The 21,836-nt window shown below is 45.9% G+C and overlaps 1 protein-coding gene across 18 annotated transcripts in view; it reads left to right on the forward strand.

Annotated features, from left to right (window-relative positions):
- The window catches only part of Myt1l (myelin transcription factor 1 like), a 409,971-nt gene extending 391,859 nt beyond the window's left edge, over positions 1–18,112 (forward strand). For 7 of the 18 annotated variants that reach the window (XM_076559626.1, XM_076559627.1, XM_006989787.4 and 4 more), the window contains 4 exons: positions 3,861–3,952; positions 8,070–8,173; positions 14,823–14,966; positions 15,269–18,112. In XM_076559626.1, the coding sequence (XP_076415741.1) occupies positions 3,861–3,952; positions 8,070–8,173; positions 14,823–14,966; positions 15,269–15,409 (481 nt within the window). In that variant the 3' untranslated portion in view covers positions 15,410–18,112. Of the gene's footprint in view, positions 1–3,860; positions 3,953–8,069; positions 8,180–14,822; positions 14,967–15,268 lie in introns of all 18 variants that reach the window. The other 11 variants (XM_016008071.3, XM_042267404.2, XM_016008077.3 and 8 more) reach the window with 3 other exon arrangements.
- Positions 18,113–21,836: the final 3,724 nt, after the last annotated feature.

Consider the following 21,836-nt stretch of genomic DNA (forward strand, 5'->3'; position numbering starts at 1 on the left):
GCTCAGGGCTCACTTCCAAATTTGACTTGTGGGGAAATATACTCATGGATTGGAATGGCAGGAACTGAATGAGATATTTGAGCAAGATGCAACATTCTTTGGGCCAGCCTTTGTTTCCTGACACAGTTTCCCAAACTCCTACCCAGGCCTCATCCTTATGAAACACTCGTATTTACCATTCCCATCAGGGAGATTTATTCACTGAAGACAGAAAAGCAACATAAGATTGCTATTTCTAGCCTTTATGTCCAGTTCGATGTGAGATGTCATTTTTTGTTTGTTTGTCCTTTATTTCCTCTTACAAATGTAAAAAGGAAAATATGGGGATTCTGGGCAGTAAATACCCGAGAGCTAGACTGGCCCAGAATCCATCTGGCTTTCTACTGAGGACTCTAAAGAAAGGAGCGTTGCCTTGAGTTAAGTCTGAGGCTCTACTTCAGGAGACCTTGAGCTAGCTGCTGATAGAGCAGAGCCACTGGGCGGCACTTAACAACTGTGTCATAAGCAATTCATGTCAGCCTGGGAGCTCGCTGGAAAGGGGTTCTATAATCATCATTGTAAAGGAAACAGAAGAAACTAGAGACATTCCCATCAGTAGAACCCACATCCTGTCCCATGAAAGCTGAATGCTGAGTGGGGAAAATGTCATCCCTCCATCATTGACTATGTGCAATGTTACTGAAGGCTACAAAGCACTCCTGGAATTCCTGGTGTGCTATGCTCTTTGTCTAGGAACGGCCTGAGATGAACAGGTATGATGTCTGAGAATATGATCCCTGAAGGCTGCAGGTGTCCCCAAATTAGGAGAGGCAACATGACCTGGGTGGAAGTGTGTGGTCCTATTTAATAGATAATTAGATGGAAAAAGTTGTGTGGTCAATACACAGTGCTGGGGCAGGAAAACAAGACCAGAGGGCACCATGGGTATATGTAGAAGAGCAGAAAGGAGTCACCAGTGTGCAGAACCTTAAGCTGACTATGTGGACACTTAGGAAACACTGGTCTTAAGGATCTGAAGAGATGAGCTGAAGTCCCAGGACCATTACACAGGATGTGTGTGGTGTGTTGGATTCAGCCCTGCAGCTCCACTAAGGGACATACATGGGCCCCAGGCACGGTGACAGTGAAAAATGACAGGTGGCTTAGGATGCATTCTCGGGTGTCAGCCTGGGTACACAGTAAGGAAAGGAGGCAGGCCTCTGGAACCCAGAACTCCACACTCTGAAGCTCTCTGTCCAACTTCTAGAAACTTCTGCTGCAAGAATGGCCAGAATCCTGCTTGGCAGAAGACAGTAACTGCTGTAATTTGGGAGATTCATGCTCTGTGGGACTGGGCCAGCCTGCAACTTGGGCAAGGTGCTGTCTTTGTCCATAGCCACAGTCCTGGGAATATCTACAGGAAGCTTTAAAGGCCTTCATGCCCATGCCCAACCTGCCCTGGAACTGAGGATGGGTCCAGTTATACCCCTCTTTGAAAAACATGAGACCAGAAGCTCTGATTTCAGGAACTGACTAGCACAGGCTGGTGCAGCAATGTGCAGAAGTTACTGTGGTTCTTAGACATTATGCCCGATTCTAATCTGACCTTATTCTCCTTTCACAAGTGAGCCAGCACAGGTCTACACAACACATGCCCTTGATGCATCCTAGCCAGTGGCTGACAGAGACCTACAGATCACGCTGTGACTGAGGCCTTTTGTCCCTGGGGTACCATACCCATCACAGTGGCATACCCCAGGCATTACAAGTGTGTTGCAAGCAAAGCTGTAAACAATACCCACCCCAGCAGAGCTGGTCATATCTGAGCTCAGCACTTATGATTATGTACAGAAATGATGCTGATAATATAACTGTGAGCAAGCAGCTGCTGTAGAGACCAGCTATAGAAGACTTCTGTTATTTCCCATTCCCCATTCCCATCAGGGAGATTTATTAGAAGTGAGGCCCTTCTAATTGTACAGAGAAATCCGACTGTAAAGCAGTTGTGGTGTCTCATGGTAGTGGCCTCATCCAATATCTCATGTTTGTACAAGCAAGCGTTTCACCTTGAGTTTGTACAAGCTCATCTCTTCAGATCCTTAAGACCAGTGTTTCCTAAGTGTCCACATTGTCAGCTTAAGGTTCTGCACACTGGTGACTCCTTTCTGCTCTTCTACATATACCCATGATGCCCTCTGGTCTTGTCTTCCTGCCCCAGCACTGTGTATTGACCACACAACTTTTTCCATCTAATTATCTATTAAATTACAGTGATACACTTGCTTGTACAGATCACTTTGTATTGCATTTATCAAAGCACACAAAGGGGCAAAGGAAATAGAACTGTGTCTATTCCCTGTGAATCAGCAAGCAGCAGCTAAGGCTGTATGAGGCTGGCTTTTCAGGAGCAAAACATGCCAAAAGCAGTCTCCTGGTACCTGCAGACAGACTCCCTAGAGGGAGAACTCTGGGCAGCAGACTTAGTCTGAGTTCACTTCCAGGGATGGAGAAGTGTGCTTTGTTTTGTTTTCTGAGGAGGTCTCATCTAGCCTTGGCTGGCCTTGAACTCCTCTTGTAACTGAGACTGTTTTTGAATTCCTAATCATTCTGCATCCACTTCCCAAGTAGATGTGCCACCTCATAGGAATGTGCCACCATACCCATGCCAACCTGGGAAGGTTTTACTTTTGGGGTAGGCTTCACAAGTCATCCACTGCGCTTCTTCGTTTATAATACAAGCCTGAAGTCCACAGTCAAAGGTGATTTTATCAAGACCCTGGGAAACTTCCGTTTCAGTACCCTGCTGCTGTCAAACTTCAGAATTGCACTGGAGTCTATACATGGTGCAGGATATGGGGCCCCTGGAGGAATCGTGAATAGGTGATATGAATAGGCCTGTGACTGCCTGATGGGGTCCTCCTTTCCCTTCTTCACTGCCGGGGAAGAGCCTGTGCTTTGGTGGGCATGAGGAAACCCCCATATTCCATCCATGGAAAAGAGCTCTGTATAAAGGACATGCTGGTTCCAGCAGACATTCAGCCAGGAGAGCCCCTGTGCAAAAGTCCCATCACACATTTCCATCAGAGAGGCATTGGAGAGCCAGGGTGGAATTGGACTAGGTGTGGTATTAAAGAACCAGCAGAGAGCCATGTATTTATTACTGTGACCAAAAGCAACTGGTGGGAGGAAGGATTTACTGTGACTCGTGGCCCTGAGGTCCCATTATGGCACGGAAGGATGATGGCAGAAGCTGCTGAAGGCTGTGGGGGTGAGAAATTGCTCACATCTGTGTACATCAGGGTGCAGAGAGAAGGGGAAAAGGATGCATTCAGCTTGTTTCCTTCTTTTAAAACCCTTTCTATTCAGTCTAGAATCCTGGTATATGGAATGGTATTACCAACATTTGGGATGGCTCTCCCTCCTTGGTTAAAATGCTCTGGAAATGCCTTCCTTTGAAGGACTTTCACAACAGAGGTGCTGCTCCCAGGCAATTCCAAATCTAGTAATAGTGATAATGCAGAAGAACTGTCACAGCAGGGCCACCTGAAAACCAGACTATACAGTTGGCTGGATAACAAGTCTGGTTCCAGAAACCTTGGTATTGTGTTTGACTTTATGCCTGCTTTCTTCCCAAACAGTCTGTGGGAGAATGAGGTGAAGGGGGCTTGCTATGGGTCATGGTAAGCAAAGCTGGGTGGAACATTCTTACACTATTTTGTTTTTATGTGTTTGAGATTGGGTTGAATCTGGTTGTGTAAGTTTGATGCTGTTCATAAGAAGCAAGGTTTTAAGAAATATAATTCCCCCCATAGAAGCTGCAAAAGCTTTGTGAGCTACACCATGAGGAGCGTGCTAACAGCCATCTCTTGTCTTACCAACAGCTTGTCAGGATGTCCAAGAGCCACATCAGCAATGAAAAAAGCAAAGCTGTCTGGAGAACAGATGTTGACTATTAAGCAGCGAGCCAGCAATGGTAACCACACCCTGGGGTCCCCAGCATTCCTGCTGGTTAGAGAGGTGGGATGTCACTGCATGCCAGCTCAGCATCAGCGACTTATTCCACTGTTCTGAGACAACAGAAGATCGTTAGACTCCACCTATATCCCATATCCCAGGATCTCCAACGCTGGGTCAACTTTCTCACCAACAATCATGGCACACCTTTCCTTCTTTTTCCCTCTGGCCTCCATTCCTAAGCCTGTAACCTAGGAGCAGCATTGGAGCACTAAGGACACAAAACAAGGACAGCAGCCTCCTTCTGCCCTCTCCTCTTTCTCAGCATGTTCAATAACTGATTGTCTTGAATTCATCTGCAAAGTCCACCCCCTTCAAGAAACCCTGTTGCTGGTGACTAGTTTGTATGTGTATACAAAATTTTACCAAGGAAAATCAGAGACCTTGGGAGGATTTTGTAAGTAACATCTAAGCCACACTAGCTCACAGATCCTAGACGCACCCCTCATGACTTTTGGATCCCATAAACATAGTTCAGCCACTAGCTAAAATTCATTTGCTGGGGCACTTTTGGAGTTATCTATAGCTAAGCATGAAGAGCAGCAGCAGCTAAGTGCCAATGTCAATCCCAGCCAAGATGAAGGAATGCTCTGCCCTGTTGTCTCAGGTCTCATACTGTAAATGAGTTTCTTCTTGTGGTGGTAGCTACATGTTTTTTTGTTGATGTTTTTTTTTTGGTGATTTTCTTGTGGGAACAGGTCCCTAGGCATAGAGATGAAACACTGACTAGTGTCTCTGAAAGCATGAAGCCATGATGTCCCTTGCAGAAGAAATGATTATATGGGGATGCCTCCTTCAGGGAACATTAAGGTGCTTCAGGATGTGTATTTGGTTTTGACCCATGGACTAGAGTCTTTATTCAAAAACACATAGAACAGGGCTGGGGGAAAAGATCAATAGTTACCAGCAGTCCCTACTGTTCAAGCTTGAGGTCTTATATTTGGCTTCCTAGGACCCATGAGAAAAGTCAGTGATGACAGCATGCTCCTATAACCCTAGAGCTGTGAGGAAAAGAGGCAAATCCCTGAAGCTCATTGCCTCACTAATATAGCCCAATCAGTGAGCTTCTAATTCAGTCATTGATTCTGTCTTTAAGAGAGAGAAAGAGACCAACCAAGTAAAGACATCCAAAACAGAACATGGGCCTCCATTCATATATACACACCTTATACACATACGACACCACACATAAACAATAAATAAATAAAAACAGAGAAGAAACCAGGATGTCAGAGACTGACAGAACCTCCTAAGTCTCCATGAAACCCAAGGCTCAGCCCTCACCCAAACTGGTTCCAGTAAGAGACCCAGGGCTCAGCACTCACCCAAGCTAATTCCAGTAAGAGACCAAGGGCTCAGCACTCACCCAAGCTGGTTCCAGTAAGACACCCTTGGCTCAGGACTTGCCCAAGCTGATTCCAGTAAGAGACCCAGGGCTTAGCACTCACCCAAGCTGATTCCAATAAGAGACCCAGGGCTCAGCACTCACCCAAGCTGGTTCCAGTAAGAGACCCAGGGCTCAGCACTCACCCAGGCTGGTTCCAGTAAGAGACCCAGGGCTCAGCACTCACCCAAGCTGGTTCCAGTAAGAGACCCAGGGCTCAGCACTCACCCAAGCTGATTCCAATAAGAGACCCAGGACTCAGCACTCACCCAAGCTGGTTCCAGTAAGAAACCCTTGGCTCAGCACTCACCAAGGCTGCTTTGAGTAAGAGACCCAGAACTCAGCACTCATCTGAGCTGGTTCCAATATGAAACCCTTGGCTCAGCACTCATCAAGGCTGGTTCCAATAAGAGACCCAGAACTCAGCACTCATCTGAGCTGGTTCCAATATGAAACCCTTGGCTCAGCACTCATCAAGGCTGGTTCCAATAAGAGACCCAGGGCTCAGCACTCAATCTGAGCTGGTTCCAGTAAGAGACCCAGGACTCAGGACTCACCCAAGCTGGTTCCAGTAAGAGACCCAGGACTCAGCACTCACCCAGGCTGGTTCCAGTAAGAAACCCTTGGCTCAGCACTCATCTGAGCTGGTTCCAGTAACCTGTGATTAAGATTTGCAAAGTGGTGGGGATGTCCTCACCAAGAAGTTCCACCTATAAAGTCAGCACTCAGAAGCAGTTACCCTGAAGCCAGAAAGGTAGAATCCCAGGCCCCTTTTGCATGATAATTCTAACTCTGGATTCACTATAAATACAGTATCCAGGGCTGAGAGATCCTCACATCAGACTGGTAGATCCACAATGGCATCCCAGTTCAGATCCTAGACCCTAAGTTATAACTCTGGTCAATTTCTGTCTTCTCTAACACCAGCTGAAGGCCAGTTGCAGTGTACAGGTACATAGGCTCAAATCATCCCCTTTCTGTCTGTCATCTCATATTATTTGATGTCCTAAAAGTAGTACAGTGCATCTGCCTACAGAAACTTTCTCTGCCAGTGACAGGTATAAATACTAACACGTGGCCCATCATTCTCCAGAGACATACTTGTATGTGTGGTGCAAGCTTTGGGACTTGAGGTGCTGTGAGCCAGTGTCCATTCTGCCCAACACAAAGGACATGGAAATGGAGGTCAACTAGAGTTTCTGCTTCCCAGAAGGCTTAGGGTCTACCTGCATGCTCTCTCTTTGGAGCACCAAATAACCAGCACAAAGAGCTTGCATTGAGACACTTGCAGGCAGTGTCCACCACTCTCTTGCTCACTAAGAAACCCAAGTTCTTTGCTAGAAAGAAGATAGGCACTGAACTCCAGCCAGGCAGCAGGCATTGACAAGACACTTAGCACTGCATCTTACAGACTAGTTCTGGTGCTAAGGCAAACACCTCTTAGTAGGTTACTCTAGGTCTGTGCCCACACATTAGTAAAGGAGGTAGCCATCAGACAAGGATCAGTTCAAAGGAGAAGAAAATGAAGAAGCTCGGGGACAAACATGTCCTAGAGGAGGGACCGCTCACACTGGACAGCCCTATCCAGACAGCATGGGCAGCCAGCTCTCAGCCTCAGACTTGCAGCCCTCTGTCAGCAGCCCTGTTTTTTTACCCTCTGTCTTACAGTAAAACATTTGTGTTTTGTTTTTTCTACTCACTAAAAGCAACCCCTAAGACTTAACAACCATAAACCTGTCTGTCTCTCTTCTATGCTGGGACTCTTGGCCAAATACTACCTCTTTTCAACCAGGCTTCACAGTGTTTTGGAGTGTCTCTGACCTCCGTTCTGGGCCCTTATGCCTGCAAAGCTTAAAAACAGACTCTGCAAGGCCTGGCCTAGTGCATACTTACCCATTGGTCTGCAGGAGGGGCAGGTGACCAATGATACCCACAAGCCCAGGACTGTCATATTTGAGGATAATGCCATCTGTAATTCTTCTGTACTTTCTGTGTCCTCAACCATGTAAAACCACATAGTCCCAAACAAGAGAATCCCTGTCATATTGATATTGACGGTGCAAAGTTGTCAGCAACAGAACACAGCAAATCAGATGTTGAAAATACCCTTTGTAAACACAGGCAGTTAGTCATGGGCCTGCATTTGCCAGGGCTGGCCTAAGGAGACACCTAGGCTCTTGTACATTGGCGGTTGCTGGCTTGGACTACTCAGCCTGAGATAGTCAGGTTCACACCCTTCCCAACTTCTGAACATGTCTGGGGTCAGATTCTCTTAGGACTCATTATGGAAGCGTGGTGTGCCCAGGATGACAGAACCAAAAATGAGCATGCTAGGATGCTAAGTGCAAAAAGTAATGAGTATAGCTAGATGAACTAAGGGTTAGCAAAGCAACTTCTGCCCAGAGTCAAAGGACCAAATCCTAAGGCTTTGGACATTCAGCTGGAGCTCTTACCTATCAGTACAGAACCTATCTTACCCAGGTTCTTTCTAGAAGGGTTTCACTTTCTCTAAGTGCCTTGATCACAAGGCAGGCTGGGGTGGGGAAAGAAAGACATACACACTGTGACTCTTTATAAATTCAATGATATATTTCCCAAGAAAATTCAAGTCCAAATGGAAAAGGAACAGAGAAAACAATGTATTTCTGCTGCAATGTTTTCGGGCACTAACATGATGATTTTGCCATTACAGGTATAGAAAATGATGAAGAAATCAAGCAGTTAGATGAAGAGATAAAGGAGCTTAATGAGTCCAATTCCCAAATGGAGGCTGACATGATCAAACTCAGAACTCAGGTAACAGTTTGTGAAGCCGCAATTCTAGCTCCAGCGTGGAGCCCTGCTTCTTGTTCCTCTGTCACTGCTGCTCCTGCTGCACTGAGAAAGAGTGTCCCTGTGTGCCTAAGCTGGCCTAGAACTCCTGAAGTCCTCCTGCATCAACTTTCAGAGCATTGAGCTTACAGACATATGCCAGTATCCCTGCCTGGCCCCAGTTCCAGCTCTAATGTCAAACTTTTAATTCTACTTCTTACAGAGTTACAACCCCTGTACCAATGTCAAACCCGAGTTCTAATCCTGTGATGATGCCTCGATTCTAGTATTAGCAGTTCAGCCTCAATTCTAGGTCTAGCATGGAGCCTCACTTCTAGCTTTAACAAGAAGCCTCTGTAATCTGTGCTGTTGCTTAGAGGAGGGCTGAAGGCACCTCCTGGGAGAGGTGTTGTTTCTGTGTTTTCCCATTTTTCCTCAGATTTTTCCCCTGGTGGGTAACTTTGCCTTCTGCAGAATCATTGCATGGCATATTTTTGGTAACAGAAAGGCCATATGTTGTCCACCTACCTATGTGTGCTTCTGTGCTCAGCCAAATCCATTTCTGAATAGCCATTCCCAGAGTATCACCTGCTGTAGGAAAGACATGGGTTTTCTCTCCAGGTGGTTTAGGCCCTAGTGTTACTAGTCGTTTTGCATCATCCACAGTGATGGTGGAAGCTCCTAAGGTTTCTGAGAAGCATTGCTTCTTGCTTACGTCTCTTAGCTTGTGGGCTGGGAGGAAGCTGACATTGCATTTATATGTGAGTTCCCAGGGTCTTGTGGCCAACTGGGAAGTTGAGGAGAGAGCTTGTTGTAGCACTTAGATGAGTATCTACTAACAGAGGAGCCTTCCCAGCCCTTCGTGACAATCACTTTGGTACTCACTGTGGCAGGTGTCACCATGGACACACATGTCATGCATGTCCACTCAGATCCTGGATGAAGCACTTTTTCCCAAGGTTGCTTCATATTCTTGGGCTATACATTAACACAGAGGTAAAACAGAGACAGGTTAAGGTTGAAGTCGCTTCTGACAGGATCACACTGGAACCAGGAATAGAGAAAGTCACAGCCAGTGCCCAGGGTTGTGGTTCTACTTAGGTGACTGGAGTCCTGCTCAGGAAGAGCCCAAACCTAACTTTGGCAAAGAACTAGAGAGTAAATCCTAGAAAGTAAAGAGGAGGTCCATCTGGGCATTTCAGTGTCTCAAATAGTTGACCTGTCAAAGAAGACCTCCCCTGCCACCCATATTAGTCCATTCCTGTTGTTGGTGTGTGCAGTGCTGTAAAGGTTCATGGTGTGAAGGAAGCAGGCCCGTCTTCACTCATGGTTCTGGAGATCCAAGGTCAATGGCCACATCTGGAGATAGTCTTCTTACTGCTGGAATCCCCAGATGGTATGGCCTATCACATGGTGAGGGACAGTGTGTGTGTGTATGTGCTCGCATGCGCTCATGCACTATATTACAGTCTCTTTTCCTCCTACAAAAGTACTAGGCTCCTATCATCTAATTATGCATCTACCCTGAGAACCTTACCTCATACTAATCACCCACACAGGCTCCATCGCTAATATCAGTATTTGGATTAAGTTTTCACTTTCATCACTCTTTTTCTTTTTTTCTTTTTTCTTTTTTCTTTTTGGTGTTTTTGAGACAGGGTTTCTCTGTGTAGTTTTGGTACCTGTCCTGGATCTCGCTCTGTAGACCAGGCTGGCCTCGAACTCACAGAGATCCACCTGGCTCTGCCTCCTGAGTGCTGGGATTAAAGGTGTGTGCCACCACCACCCAGCCACCTTCATCACTCTTCATAGCAGGTATTAAATGTCAACATGTGAAGCCCAGTGACACTTAAACTCCTTCCAAAACACAGTGTCTTCGCTAACCTAGGACCACGGTTGTTAAATATCCAGTGTGTTCAGTTCACTGTCCACTGTAAGAATTCAATTTGAGAGACAAAGGTACCACTTAACTGAGAGGGTGAGCCCGTGATTTGGTAATACAGTTGAGCAGCGTTTCTTGTCAAGTTGGTACAACCAAGACGGCTTTTGTGAGCCCCACGTGTTCCTGTGTGTGCAGCTACATACAAAAAATTCAGTCCCTAGGTCTCTGGCCCTATAATAAACTTGAGTCAAAGGTCCTAAGTGCCTGCCCAGACACCTCTCTGGGCCAGCAGAATGACCAAGGACAATATGCACTTTATTCCAATTCAGCTGGACTCATTGTAGCACAGGTAATGGGGCTCTAGGAGTGTTGGGCACCCAGCTGAGCACTCTCAGACTGAGTCTCAATTCAACAACTTAAGCACATCACATTTCATCCAGTCCAACTCAGTTCTCACCCACTGTATATAAACGTTAACAGCTTACACAGGAACTCAAACAGAGAGCTACAAAAGTGAGCTGAGCACACTCTGGACCAAGGGAAACATAGAAACCAAATATACTCTTGGTAAAGAATGAGAAAGAGGAGACTAAGACTCATGGAACAAGGCACGGGGGAAATAAGGTGGATGTAAGCTACCACTGGGTGGTTGTGAGATGGCCCAGGAGAAAGAGAGGATGCCATTGGGTAATAGGAAGGGAACATTCTAGCACAGAAAATACAGGGGCAGAAGGAAGAGGGTTCAGATGGGAAGCCTGTAAAGAACCTGACCCCTGTGGTCACCAGTTGGGCTCAGCAGCTTTATTGGGGAGGAAGAAGAGAAAGAGGTGCTGGAATATGAAAGAGAAGTCATATGCTCAGACAAGATCGCTAATGAGAAATTACCTGGTGTTTGGCTCTGTCCTCTCTCGCTTGGCCTCTGCTAAGTTGGCTGGTGTCAGCCCTGCAGCTGGTCTTCAGCTGCTGTATCTCTGAACTACTCATCAGAGTGTGGTTTGTTTTCTCTGTGATCTAAAATTCTCCGTGTAACTCAGTCTCATGTGGTGGTAGACAGCAGAGGACCACTTTGCTATGGAGCTTTCCTCAAGTCTCTCCCTCAGTGACCTCACACTGGGTGTAGGCCTTGTCTGTGCATCTTCTGCACACACCTGTGAAGTATGTCTCACTGGCCTTGGTTCTCAGTTCTGTTCACCACAGAACAAATGTGCTGGCTTCTGGACCCCACAGCCTTTGTCAGAATAGTTCTGTTCCAGGCTCCTGGCTGCTGCCATACAACTCTGTACAGTACTGTGTGTGAGGAAACAACCTGAATGCATCACAAAGTGATGTCATTCTGTTGGGTTTACAATAGCCACTGAAAGAAGCACAAGAGGCTCACAAGTTTGTCACAAGTGGGCCTTGGACTGTCTTTGATCTCTAATGGCTCCTTCTGATAGAGGCCATCCTGGAAAATACTTAGGCCCAGAAGCAAGGCAGGCAGGCAGACAGACATGAGACTTGCTCAGTGAAAATAAATGTGTGGTGTATGATTGCCCTTTGCAGACCTTAAAGATGTCCCATTCCTCATGACCTCCAGTCATGATCACAGAGGATCTGAGGGTCCCTAGAGATCATATCTGTCCTACCTGAGTAAAGAGCCAGTGTTCTTCCCAGAGGTCCAAAACAGGCACATTCTGACCCAGCCCTCAGCCTGCAGCCTGGCTCTGAAGGTAGTACAGGCTCTTCACATACCACTGTTGAGGGCCAGTACTTTTGGGAGAGCCTGGGGTTGGGGAAAGATATGTCCCCATATGCTCTCCCACAGCACTCTGACTCTGAGAATGGCCACTGCATTTCAGTTTTGACACTTCAGTGGAATTAAGCACCCTAGGAAAACAGATATCTTGTTGCCAGTGTACATAGAGGCTTCTGCTTATCCAAAGAACAAGGAAACTAGAAAAATAAGGAAAACACTAGGGAAACCAGGGCTAATAGTCTGGGTAGGCTCCCAGGGTCACAGTACCTTGACATAGGCCTCAGGCATTTGGATCTGAGTCCATAGGAGAAAATGAGTTCAAAGCCCACTTGAAAGTTGGAAAGTCACACAGTTGAGAGGAAGGAAGCCAGGTTGCAAGACTTAGAGATGCCTACGATTCTACTGTGTGTCCAGATACCCCTCTGAATGCCCTACCCACTATCCTGAATTGTCCAGGAACCCCACACGTGGTCAAGTGTGCATATGAACAACCTGGGGCTGGCTGGCTGGCTTACACCTAGAGATTGAAATTTCTAGGCCACAGCTGCAGCTTGAACTCCTTTTCTGATTAGAACTTGTGCTAGCCCTTCCCACAATCTCCATAGTTTTCCCCCAAAGCTTAGTGGTTGGTATCTGCACATGGACTTGTTTATTTTGCAAACAATGCAGCTCAAGTCGCTATCTTCTTATGGGTAGTACTCCAGGAAATGATGGGGTGTCTTTGGCTGGAAAGCCTGCTTTAGACACATGATTGGAAAATGCAGGGTAGAGGGGAAATTTATCTGAAATAGCCCTATGAATGCTGGTGGATATATCCAGGCATAGCCTGAGGCTTGAACCACTGAAGTTGCTCTTACCATTCCTATGAAATCAGGCTGATTGATTTAAACCCACTGTACAGTAGAGAGAAAGCCAACGCACAGAGAAGTGGGGCCTAGAGCCCTGCAGAAGTTTACTGAGGTAGAAGACCATGGAGGGTGCAAGGCCTTAGGCACAAATGTGAGGGGGTGGATCCTGGGGACCTGTGTGGCCAATAGTTAAAACGTAACTGTCTGGCAGACAGAGAAGCCAGGATATCCATTCAAGTGGCTACCAGGATTCTGTCCCCACTCCCCTCCTCTCCCTTTACTCTGCCTGAAATGTTTGGCACCTCTTGCCATTCTGCCATCTCTTTGAATTATATTTTAATCTCAGAAATCATGCTTTTAGGATCAGTTTCCTAGAACACAGGAAGCCTTGGATTCCATACCTAGCACTACACTAACTGGGTATAGTTACACCTGATTGTAAATCCAAAACTTGGTAGGTGGAAGCAAGAAAATCAGAAGTTCAATGTTGTCCTCAGCTACATGGTGAGTTTGAGTTAGCCTGCACTACGTAAAAAAGTGGGAGGAAAATGGAAGGGCCCTGCATAGATTGATGTCCTCTATACTAACCCACTAGCCAAGATTGGCTCTAAGGAATCACTCTGACTAGAAGAGCACATCTTCTGCCATGGGCCCAAGGATAGCTGCCTCTGGGGCCTCCTTCCTCAATAGCAACTGCTCACACACGCACTTCTGGGCCTGGGAGGTATCCCTGGGATGGTGTCTTAGTCACTTGTTTGTTGTTATGAAGGGACACCATGACCACGGCAACTCTTTTACAGGAAAGCATTTAATTGGAGACCTGTTTACAATTCCAGAGGTTTAGTCCATTGTCACCAAGGCAGGCATCCTGCTGGAGAAGTAGCTGAGAACTACATCCTGATGTACAAGCAGAAAGGGTAGGGAGGGAGGAAATGGACCCTGGCATGGGTTTTTGAAACCTCAAAGCCCACCCCCAGTGACACATTTCCTCCAACAAGACCACATCTCCTAATTCCTGTCAAGTCCCTGGTGACTAAGCATTCAAATATATTAGCCTCTGGGGGCCATTCTTATTCAAACTACCACAAATGGAAACACTAATTTAACAGGAAAAAAAAATGCCAGAAAGTTGACCAAGGTATCAGGAGGAAAGCATTTGGCTCCAAGGAGTTCTCGCATAGGACAAAGGGGATGTGTTCCTTCCGGGGAGAAGTCCCACTAACACACTGCTCCAACTCTCAGATATGCTGAGTATCTCACAGTTTTATAGGCCCTGGCTATGGTGAGAGGTAAGAGCCTAGAACCTGAACCAAGTGCAGTTCAAGGATGACCAGAAAATGGGGAAAGGAGAAAATAAGGGCAAGAGGGATAGAGACACTAATGAGAGAGGAACTCAGTGTAGGGGACACATGGCAAGTCCTGAGCATGGACCATCTTGGCTTCCCATCCATGTGAGGTGGAGGAGGACCTCCCCCCATGCTAGCACTCTAGCCCTTGGCAATCCTCCATTTCTCCCAGACCTTTTAAAACAGTGGTCCTCAACCTGTAGGTCCCAACCCCTTTGGGAGTTGAACGACCCTTTCACAGGGGTCACCTAAGACCATTGGAAAACACAGATATTTACATTATAATTTATAATAATAGCAAAATTACAATTATGAAGTAGCAATGAAAGTTTTATGGTTAGGTCACCACAACATGAAGAACTGTATTAAAGGTATTGGGAAGGTTGAGAACCACTGTCTTGGAAGAAGGAAGCCAAACCAAGAGACCAAGCCTCCACCTGCATATACCCACTAGCCACCCACATGGACACAGGGCACCCATCAGAGCAGACAGGAACACTACAAAAGGAAATTAACATCGATTCTAGAGATTCATACAATTCCCACAAGACATCAGGGACAGATGGACAGATAAGAGTACCCAGACTTGAGAACATTCAGTGGGGGAGAGCAAGCTGACAGTGAGGACACCATGGCTGCTGTGGCCAGCACCATGTGTTCAAGTGTAAAGAATCGAAGACACAAGTCCAGGTCCCCAAGATGCAGCCTCTGCGCTCGAGCAGAAAGCTTCTGTCCTTGTCCTGTAGCCTAGTCCCTCACAGCCAGTGTGCATGCTCCCAGAAGCCTGCCTTATGTTACATGTCAGCCAAATGTGTGATTTCAGATCACCACAATGGAGAGCAACCTAAAGACAATTGAGGAAGAGAACAAAGTCATTGAGCAGCAGAATGAGTCGCTCCTGCACGAGCTGGCCAACTTGAGCCAGTCCCTGATCCACAGCCTCGCCAACATCCAGCTGCCTCACATGGTAAGTGACTGAGCTCAGGTGAGCACCTCGGAGCCTCCACGGTCCACCTCACTGAGTAGATGTCTGTTTCATTGTCCATGGTCCTTCAGCTTTTGGTTGTTTTTGGTCACCACCCTGAAACCATACCGTTAACCGCTAGAAACATTGGTGGGGCTGATCGTATAACATTAAGTGTGCTCTGAGTAGGCCTGTTAAGTATTATGGAAACAGTGGCTCTATGCTATGATACTGTTTTATGCTTTTGTGAATATACTATTCAGAAAATAAAAGTTGTATATGAACTACTATTTAATATCTCGTAGGATCCAATCAATGAACAAAATTTTGATGCTTACGTGACTACTTTGACGGAAATGTATACAAATCAAGATCGTTATCAGAGTCCAGAAAATAAAGCCCTACTGGAAAATATAAAGCAGGCTGTGAGAGGAATTCAGGTCTGAACAGCTGCTCTAGTGGTGACTCATGCTTAAAAAGGATGCCTCTTGTTTCTTGCTGCTGTAACTTACCAGAAAGTGTTATATATTTATTTCTGTCGGAACAGTGTTATGCTACAAGACTTCATAATGGTTTTGTGTGCTCTCAAGATAGTACCTGCAGACTAGTTTTGGATACATTCACATTTTGTACGTTTTCATATAAGCTGACATAGTGTGATTTGCCATGTAATGTTTATAGCTGCTGCTGTCTGCACATTTGGGGGTCTCTATATTTCTGAAGAGGTAAGCTGATCAAAATAAATAGAGTGTAAATTCTTTTTAATGCTTTAGTGATTCAATGTTTTAGTATTTTGAACTGAAATGGACAAAAAAGAAAAAGGAAAAAAAAGCAGGTTTGGATGATCACTTTGTGGCCTCATGGCCACTTTTAGACATTATAATTTTGCCTCAGGTTGGAGGACTTTGTGGAATTTAAGAAATACATTTTGTGTGCATATTGTTTCATAGCAAGAATTGGTTGCAAAAAATGCTTTATTTTTGAACAATGCTTGGAAATATTATGTGACTTTTTTGTTTGTTTGTTTTAGGAGGATGGTGTATGGTGGGGGCAATAAATGAGGTTTTTTGCATTCCAAGGAAATGGCATATGGATTAACTATAAGAAATGAAATAAGTAATTTATTGTAAGACAACATCAAGCCATGGAAACTTGGCAGAAGATTCAAAGCAGCTTAAACAGCACTTTTAATTAACTCCTAGACATTACATGGTGGGACTGTGGAAACTCCGTTAACACAGGAGCTTGTCAGAGGTGGACAACACGAAGATTTCCTTTGCATTTTCAGTAACCTTTGGAGCACCCTTCTCTTATTTCTCCTAGAGCCCATGCCCCTCTGAACTGTTACCACAATATAGCTTACCTAGCAGAAGTTGATTGTTTTCCAATTTGAGAAAAAAAAAAGGTAATTTAAGCATTTATCTCCCCTTTCACTTTCAAAAATCATCATCATTTGTTATTCTTGTTTCACATCTGAGGATGAAGGCTAACGGCTGTGATTGCCCCGGTTACTGGATGGGATTCTCTGCTGGGCGGGTGGGAAAGCAGCTCTACCCTTCCCTGCCCCCTACCTGCCCCAACTCTGACTTTGAATAAGCCTTGGTCCTATTCAGAACACTCTGGACACCAAGGCCAAGGACATTCACGTTCTGCCCTCGCTGGGTCCAGCTGACTCTAGCATCTGCACAGCCTTGTTTGGTTTATGGTGACCTAACCTGAGAAGGAATGCAATCAGATTTTAAAGTTACTAAATATACTTCGGCACTTTTTTGCTTTAAACTAGATCATCTTAGACTTGTTGATACCTTTGAAATTTGATGGTTTCATCCCAAATGACTGCACTATATGTATGCATATGGCCACTTTTGATTGCTGCGCCCCCTTCTGAGTAGTCTTTGACAATGTGTTGTGTTCCCCGATGTCGACTTGATTTCCTTTTAGTAGCATCTCTCTCTTCCATGTCTTGATGTTATGCAGGAAGTACAAAAGTACTTTAAAATTTTGTTATGAAATAAAAAAAAAAGATGGGTTTTGTAAAAATAAAAAAAAATATTTTTAGCAGAACAGGACTTACAGGGTCATTGTCCCCACAATGTGCCAGTCGGCTCTTTGCACTCGCCTTGTCCTATATATCCGTACGGAGGTGTGCAATCCTGTGTCAGTCGCCTTGTGACACTGAAGTGGATGAGTTGTAGAGGAGGCCCTCGAGGCTGACCCAATGCGGTTACTAAGGGAGACTACAGGGATCTCACGACAAATATTCTGATACAATACTCAACCTCGGTATATATATATATGTATAAATATAAGAATATCCCAGCGGCACTTTATACTGTTCACTGTACAAAAGCTTACAGTTTTCCACAAGGACTTTAATAACTAGCTGGGGAAAAGATTATGTAATTACTTGGGGCTCTGCGGGACCTTCTCTGTCCAGCGCCCCCTTTCTGTTGTGCGATTAGTTGTAGCTGCCATGCTCAGAAATGCCTTTTTGAGAGCTGAAGCAAGGTGCTTACTGTCACCTGATGCCATACACATGGTCCCAGGCCCTCACCCGGGGGGAGGGGGGGCTCTGTTCATAGCGGCACATGCATTTCCCCACCGCGTCTTGTCTGCAGCTTCTTGGCCAATGTAGTAATGCTTTTAGTAGAGTAATAGGTAGTATCAGTTTGGATTCTTATTGTTATCACCTATGTACAATGGAGAGGGGTTCTAAGCACAAATCTGCTGCTCATGTAACGTTGGTACATAATATCAAATCAAAAGTTATCTGTGACTATATATAGGGATCACACAGTGTCACATGTTAGAATGCTGACTTTCCACATGGGGTTATTGTGAGTCATCAGAGCATATTTATTATAACTTATTGTTCATATTCATTTCTAAGTTAATTTAAGTAATCATTTATTAAGACAGAATTTTGTATAAACTATTTATTGTGCTCTCTGTGGAACTGAAGTTTGATTTATTTTTGTACTACACGGCATGGGTTTGTTGACACTTTAATTTTGCTATAAATGTGTGGAATCACAAGTTGCTGTGATACTTCATTTTTAAATTGTGAACTTTGTACAAACTTTGTCATGCTGATGTGAACACATCTTACTCTGAATAAAAAGGTGTTGCCACGTTTGTAGCACGAAGGATCTCTGTTGGGTCTGAGTCTTCACTGGAGCCTGGAGAGCCCTCTGGGCTCCTGGAACCCACGCCCCTGCACTCTTGCCTGGGGCGTAGCACTGTGGGGCTGGGCTGGAACTTGAGGCACTTGTGGATGGATGTGGGTCCCCATGCATCCTGCTGGCCGTGCTTCCCAGAAGGGGAATGTTGCTTCCTTTACTGTTGCTCCTGTCCCTCACCCCTCCCCAGCTGAGAGCCAACCTGAGCACTTGAGGTCACTTCAGTGCAGATGTCTTGCAGCAGCTTGGTACTGCTGTTGGTGAACATAAGCCCATACCCAGAATGCCCAGGTGGACCGCAGTGGCTTTCACAGGGCTTCCTTACCTAGAATTCGATCTGTGGTAACACCCTGGTTCCGCTACTCGCTCTACCCATTTTACCTCCTTATCACTCCGGTTCCATGGGTCTCCTAGGACACAGAGGCTTCAAGGGGCCATCATGGTTACTTCACAAAATGTCCCACATTGGCTGCTGTGATTGTAACCTTATGGGTGATTCATTTTAAAGGAGTGTTTTGTTCTTATACATAGCAGAGCACATAGCATCACATGACTGTTGTTGGTTATTAAACCCAGGAGCTCACAAAGGATGCAGTGTTGCTTTCAGGCTATTAGCAAGGAGCTGAGCAACAAAGTCACCTCTGAAATGTAACTGGCCCTTCAGACATTCACATCATCCTATTAATAAAATTTTAAAATTCAACAACACCCTTCTATAGCATGCACAGACCCCTAAAACAGTCTAAGGAAGCAGCCCCTGAAATCGTGGTGAAACTAGGACCTCACTCCCAGTGGTGCCCTCTGCTGCTAAACACTTGGGGTCAAGTGAGCTCCTCAATCCTGTTCCAGCAGATTGCTTCTTGGAGAGCTGGCAGCAGCAAGAAGGTGCCTGGAGTCATTGTTGAGATCTTCCAGTGCCGGCAGGTGAGTGGTGACTCTACCCTGTTCCTTCATTTCTGCCTCAGACCTGTCTGTGGGCTCCTGTTTAATCCCATCTCTCGAAACAAATAAAGCTAATGAACGGGTGGCTGTCAGTGTCACAGGTCAGCCAGCTTAGGAGCAACCCTAGAAGCAAAGTCATTATTTAAAACAGTTTAAATAATGTTCATAATCTAAGAAAATTTGAAAAAAAATTAAACTTGCTGTTTCTCAGCATTTGTCCTGAAAATATAAGAACAGTTGTGAACAGAGAAAAAAATAATCTCATAATCCTATGATGGAAGAATGGGTGAACAGATCTGAGAAATGCACTTTGCAGAGCATCACAGAAGTGATACAGCACCAACTGTGATGGTGTTAAGTCAAGAGTAAGTAACCAAAACCCAAGGGCCAGTGTCAAGGTGAGCTGAGTGCACACAGGTAACCCAGAGTCAGTGCCATGTTGGGGTGGGCTGAGTGCACACAGGTAACCCAGAGTCATTGCCATGTTGGGGTGGACTGAGTGCACACAGGTAACCCAGAGTCAGTGCCATGTTGGAGTGGGCTGAGTGCACACAGGTAACCCAGAGTCAGTGCCATGTTGGAGTGGGCTGAGTGCACACAGGTAACCCGGAGTCAGAGTGTCATGTTGGGATGGGCTGAGTGCACACAGGTAACCCAGAGGCAAATCACAGCACTGGTGTGGGTTCAGCAAGCACTTAGCAGGAGAAATAGAACAGGAAAATACTTCCAGATTACTGCCCCAAGAAAATCAGAAGAAGAGGGACTCTTGGAAGGTCATAGTTCCCAGCACAGCATCTCTGTATAAGACAGCACAGGAAGGACAAACAGTGGCATTTCATACGTATGTCCAAGAGCCCTTTGTCTGAGCCTTTCCAGTCTTGCCAGACTTACCAGTCTCAAGGAGAAGGGCTTGGTCATATATTTCCCACCATGGATAGAAAATTTGATTATTGTTTTTATTATTTATTTTGGTTTTTCAAGACAGGGCTTCTCTGTGTAGCCATGGCTCTTCTAGAACTTATTCTGTAGCCTAGGCTGACCTCGAACTCACAGAGATCCTCCTGCCTCTGACCCCTGAGTACTGGGATTAAAGGCGTGTGCCACCACCGCCCAGCTGAAAAATTGATGGGCAGATGAGGGAAGAAGCCATGGTCTGGGGCCACAGCAGATACCCAGAGTGGCAAAGAACAGCTTTGTAGCATCCCTTCCTCCATGGGCATTCAAACAGCTTGGCAAGCACACAGGATGCAGGGACAGGGAGGTCAGGTGACGGCAGAAAATGGCATAGTCACCTTAGGACACTGGCAGGAGGCACTGACAGCCATCCACACGGAGTCCAGCTGAGGGCCCAGCCACACCTGCTTTTCACTGGGAGGGTCAGCACCCTCTCCCACCCCTTCCTCAGCACAACCAGGATTGGGCTTCTCTTCCACTCACAGTGACTTGATTCTCTGGCAGCAGGACACACCTCTCACTGCCCCCTCCCAGTTCATATCCAGACAGACACTGTGTACTTGAACTCAGTAAGACTACACAGAGGAGCCAGGATCTTAACCAACATGCAGTTTAACTACGTGCCAAGGAGAAATTCAAGCAGTGCACTTGAATAGTCTTTCTCTTTCAATTGCTGTCTCACACACACACACACACACACACACACACACACACACACACACACACAGTCACCAAGGTGACTCTGAGCAAAGTGGGGAAAGGGCAAAGATCAAATGTGTCCAGTGCACAGTGGACTCAGGACAAACCTACCCTGGATTCTGACCCATCCTTACGTCAAAGGTCCTCTCCCTTCTCTTCTCCAAACTCTTGAGGGATCCACTTCCCACTTACGTATTGCTTCTTTCGGATATGTTGCCTTGAGTCATTTTTCTTCAGCAGGGCAAGATAAGAAAGCAAAGGATAAGTGAATATCAACAAAACCAGTGAGTTACATGGGGGAGGCTTAATGATGAAGGAAATCTACTAATGGAAGGAAAACAGGAGGGAGGAGATGGGGCACGGGATCACAGACCAGTCACCTCCCAAGGCATAAAAAGTGACATGGTCTCAGGTAAGTCACAGCTGTCTCTTCTGTCCTGGTGGGGTCTGTGGTGGTTGTTAGGAGAGAGGTGCCCTCACAGGCCCCTGTATTTGAACAAGTGGTCCCAGGTGGCAGAGCTGTTTGGGGAGGCTGTGAAACCTTTGGCAGATGGAGCCTTGCTAACAGAAGTGTGTCACTAGGGGCTAGCTTTGGGAGTCCATAGCCTCCCACCACGTCCAGTTTGTTCTCACTGCTTCATGTTTTTAGTTGAAGATGTGATGATCTCTCAGCTTCTCGCTTTTGCCGCCTGCTGCCATGCCTCCCTGGCCATGATGGACTCTGCTTCTGGAACCAGTAAGTCTAAATAAGTTCTTTCTTTCATAGAGTGCTTTTGGGCATGGTGTTTTATCGCAGCAACAGACAAATAATTCAGGGTCTGGGTTTGTTCTGATATGATATTGTTGTGGTATACTGGGTTGAGCTCCAACAATGTTTCCCCCAAGAGGCAGTCCACCCTGCCAGGGTGATCAGCAGAAATCACGAGAAACAAGGATGCTCTTTCAGGTGCTGGCCACAGCTGGGAAGCTAACAGAAGTTTTGGCAACTGTTTTGTCTCGGGTTCAGGGTAAGTTTTCCATTTCAGGTCATGTATAAGATTGAGGCAAGAGATGCTAAAATAATTTTTCATCTAGTATTTGAGAGTACAAAAAATACATC

Source organism: Peromyscus maniculatus, chromosome 22 (genome assembly GCF_049852395.1).
Source record: "Peromyscus maniculatus bairdii isolate BWxNUB_F1_BW_parent chromosome 22, HU_Pman_BW_mat_3.1, whole genome shotgun sequence".
NCBI lineage: Eukaryota > Metazoa > Chordata > Mammalia > Rodentia > Cricetidae > Peromyscus > Peromyscus maniculatus.